This window comes from Sorex araneus, chromosome 6 (assembly GCF_027595985.1).
Source record: "Sorex araneus isolate mSorAra2 chromosome 6, mSorAra2.pri, whole genome shotgun sequence".
Lineage (NCBI taxonomy): Eukaryota > Metazoa > Chordata > Mammalia > Eulipotyphla > Soricidae > Sorex > Sorex araneus.
The window spans coordinates 61,954,095-61,956,522 of record NC_073307.1 but is presented as its reverse complement, the minus strand read 5'-3'; the positions used below and the strand labels follow the sequence as shown (position 1 = coordinate 61,956,522).

At 45.3% G+C, this 2,428-nt stretch overlaps 1 protein-coding gene across 1 annotated transcript; it reads left to right on the top strand.

The window, feature by feature from the left end:
• The first annotated feature begins 1,056 nt into the window (after positions 1 to 1,056).
• Positions 1,057 to 1,479, top strand: LOC129405777 (40S ribosomal protein S12-like). The gene has a single exon (XM_055143168.1). It carries the CDS (start codon positions 1,057 to 1,059, stop codon positions 1,453 to 1,455), a length of 399 nt encoding a protein of 132 aa, XP_054999143.1. The 3' UTR covers positions 1,456 to 1,479.
• Positions 1,480 to 2,428: the final 949 nt, after the last annotated feature.

Sequence of the window (2,428 nt, the reverse complement as noted above, 5' to 3'; positions counted from 1 at the left end):
ATGTCCTGCGCATGTGCTCTGATTTTTAAATGTTTTTTAAAGGGGACAGAGAGTAAGACAGACTCTCTCTGTCTTAGAACAGATTTTCAAAGGGGATTTAAAAGATTTTTTAAAGGGGACAGACAGTGGGTAAGAGGCTTGCCTTGTATACAACTGACATGGGCTCAATCCCACTGTGATCCCCCACGTCCTACCAGGCATGATCCCTAAGCACAGAGCCAAGAGCACTGCTGGGTGTGGCCCAAAAACCAAACTGGCCCCCCAAAATGATTTTTCAAATGAATAAATCATCTTGAGAGACTGATCTGAAACTAATTCATTATCTTAAGTGAATTGTGCTGTCTGTCTTCCCATATAAACTGTACCATGGGTAATCAAATAATAATAGGTTATGCATAACGGTTTTCCATTTAATAAATGAAAAAAGGAATTAAAAAATTATAATATCACTATTCTGCAGTCCCCGATGAATTAATAAATCCAGGCATTAAACATTTATACTATCATCACAAAGAGAGAGCTGGACCTTGTGTGGCATCCGGGTGAAAGAACCCACAGCGTTGGGTGATGAGTCTGAATCTGATCTGAACTCTGCATCTGGCTGCCCACTTTCAGAAATGTGAAGGACTAGAGAGATGCACTCAACTGAATCAGAAATAGGCATCGGCAAAATCTAGGATTCGTGAAACTGCGTGTCAAACTGTCCAGTTATTCAGTAAAAAGAAACAGCTGAGGATGGATTCTGTATATTAAAAGATACTTAAAAGTATGTAATGATATTTTTTAATGGACAAGACTGCGCTATGGTTTCTAGAATGTATATATGGAGAATAAGACCACAAAATAGCAAAAAGGAGTGATCACTACCCAAAACAGGATCTCTACTCTGATCAGGAAGGAGTAGCCGGGCCGGATCTAGTGAAAATAGCTAAAATACTAGACAAGATAGATGAAAAAAACAAAAACAAAAAACGTTTTGGCCCTGCAGCCGCGGAACTGCGCGGAGGCGGAGGCACGGGTGCGTTCAAGATTCGGCTCCGCCTGCAATACACCGCCATGGCCGAGGGAGGCGCTGCTGCTGGAGGTGCAATGGGCGTGAAGACTGCGCTGCAAGAGGTGCTGAATACCGCCCTCATCCGCGATGGCCTCACACGTGGCATCCGCGAAGCCGCCAAAGCCCTAGCCAAGCGCCAAGCCCATCCTTGTGTGCTTGCATCCAACTGCGATGAGCCTATGTATGTCAAGTTGGTGGAGGCACTTTGTGCTGAACGCCAGGTCAACCTAATTAAGGTTGATGACAACAAGAAGCTAGGGGAATGGGTCGGCCTCTGTAAAATTGACAGAGAAGGGAAACCCCGTAAAGAGGTTGGCTGCAGTTGTGTTGTAGTTAAGGACTATGGCAAAGAATCACAGGCCAAGGATGTCATCGAGGAATACTTCAAATGCAAGAAATAAATAGTTTTGGCTCTTAAAAAAAAACGTTTTGGATAACTCATTTTCTGGTTGTACAGAATATGATCCCAGAGCAAAGGGAAGCCAACGGAGTGAGTTCTACAATCACCCTAGCGCACTTTCTGGGGAGACATACAAAGGGAAGGCAGAAAAGAGAACCCATTTTCATTAGCTGAGAAGAAAGTTTGGAGGTTCTAGGAAGCCAAAGTAGCTAGAGAACACTCGACAATGGACTGCAAAGGCGAGGGGCCAGCAGACAGTGTGCTAAGTACTGACCAGAGTCTCCTCAAATCCAGGGAAAGTGCCACTCCAAAGGAACCAGGTGGGCCTTTTCTGGAGCTCACACAGAAACGGGGGAAGACCAGCATCTCCGCAACCAAGTGGGGACACCGTGAGTGTAGAGATGAGGCTTCCCTTGAATGGAAGCTGCTCTGACTCCACCAAACAAAACTTCAAAGCAAGGGGCTAGAACAATAGCACAATAACGTTTCTATTGTGAGACTTGTTGCTGTGCGTTCCCCTGGAGATCTCTCCGGCCTGAGGAGAGACAACAGTGGAAAGCACTCCTAATTGGGTGGATTCTGTGAGGGTCCCGACCTGAAATAAGACTAGTGAGGTTAGTAAACAGGGGGCCCAAGACGACACATGCCAATCAAGGGCAACTTTATTAACAGCCATGCTGGTTTTATACTTTTCTTAGCGGGGGGTTGGTACATAAGTTGTCAATCATCAGGGAAGTGTCTTCTCAGACCAAATAAGGAAAGGTTCGGGGCGTACTTTGGTGGGCTTACAACATTCTCCAAGAGTAGGTTGAGAAATAGTGGGGAGAGGAAGGCAAGGGTTTATCTGGCAGGAGCATCTGTCAGGAGGAATGTACAAGGTTTTTAGTGTAGAGGAAGGTATTCTACTTTAGGGCTTTATGGCGTCTCTTAGTTAACTGCCCTGGGCTACTTTTACCTCTTGAGTTTGGCTATTT

Bases quoted from the DNA above. Each gene is read 5' to 3' on its own strand.
- LOC129405777 (XM_055143168.1), top strand. From the start codon at position 1,057: ATGGCCGAGGGAGGCGCTGCTGCTGGAGGTGCAATGGGCGTGAAGACT.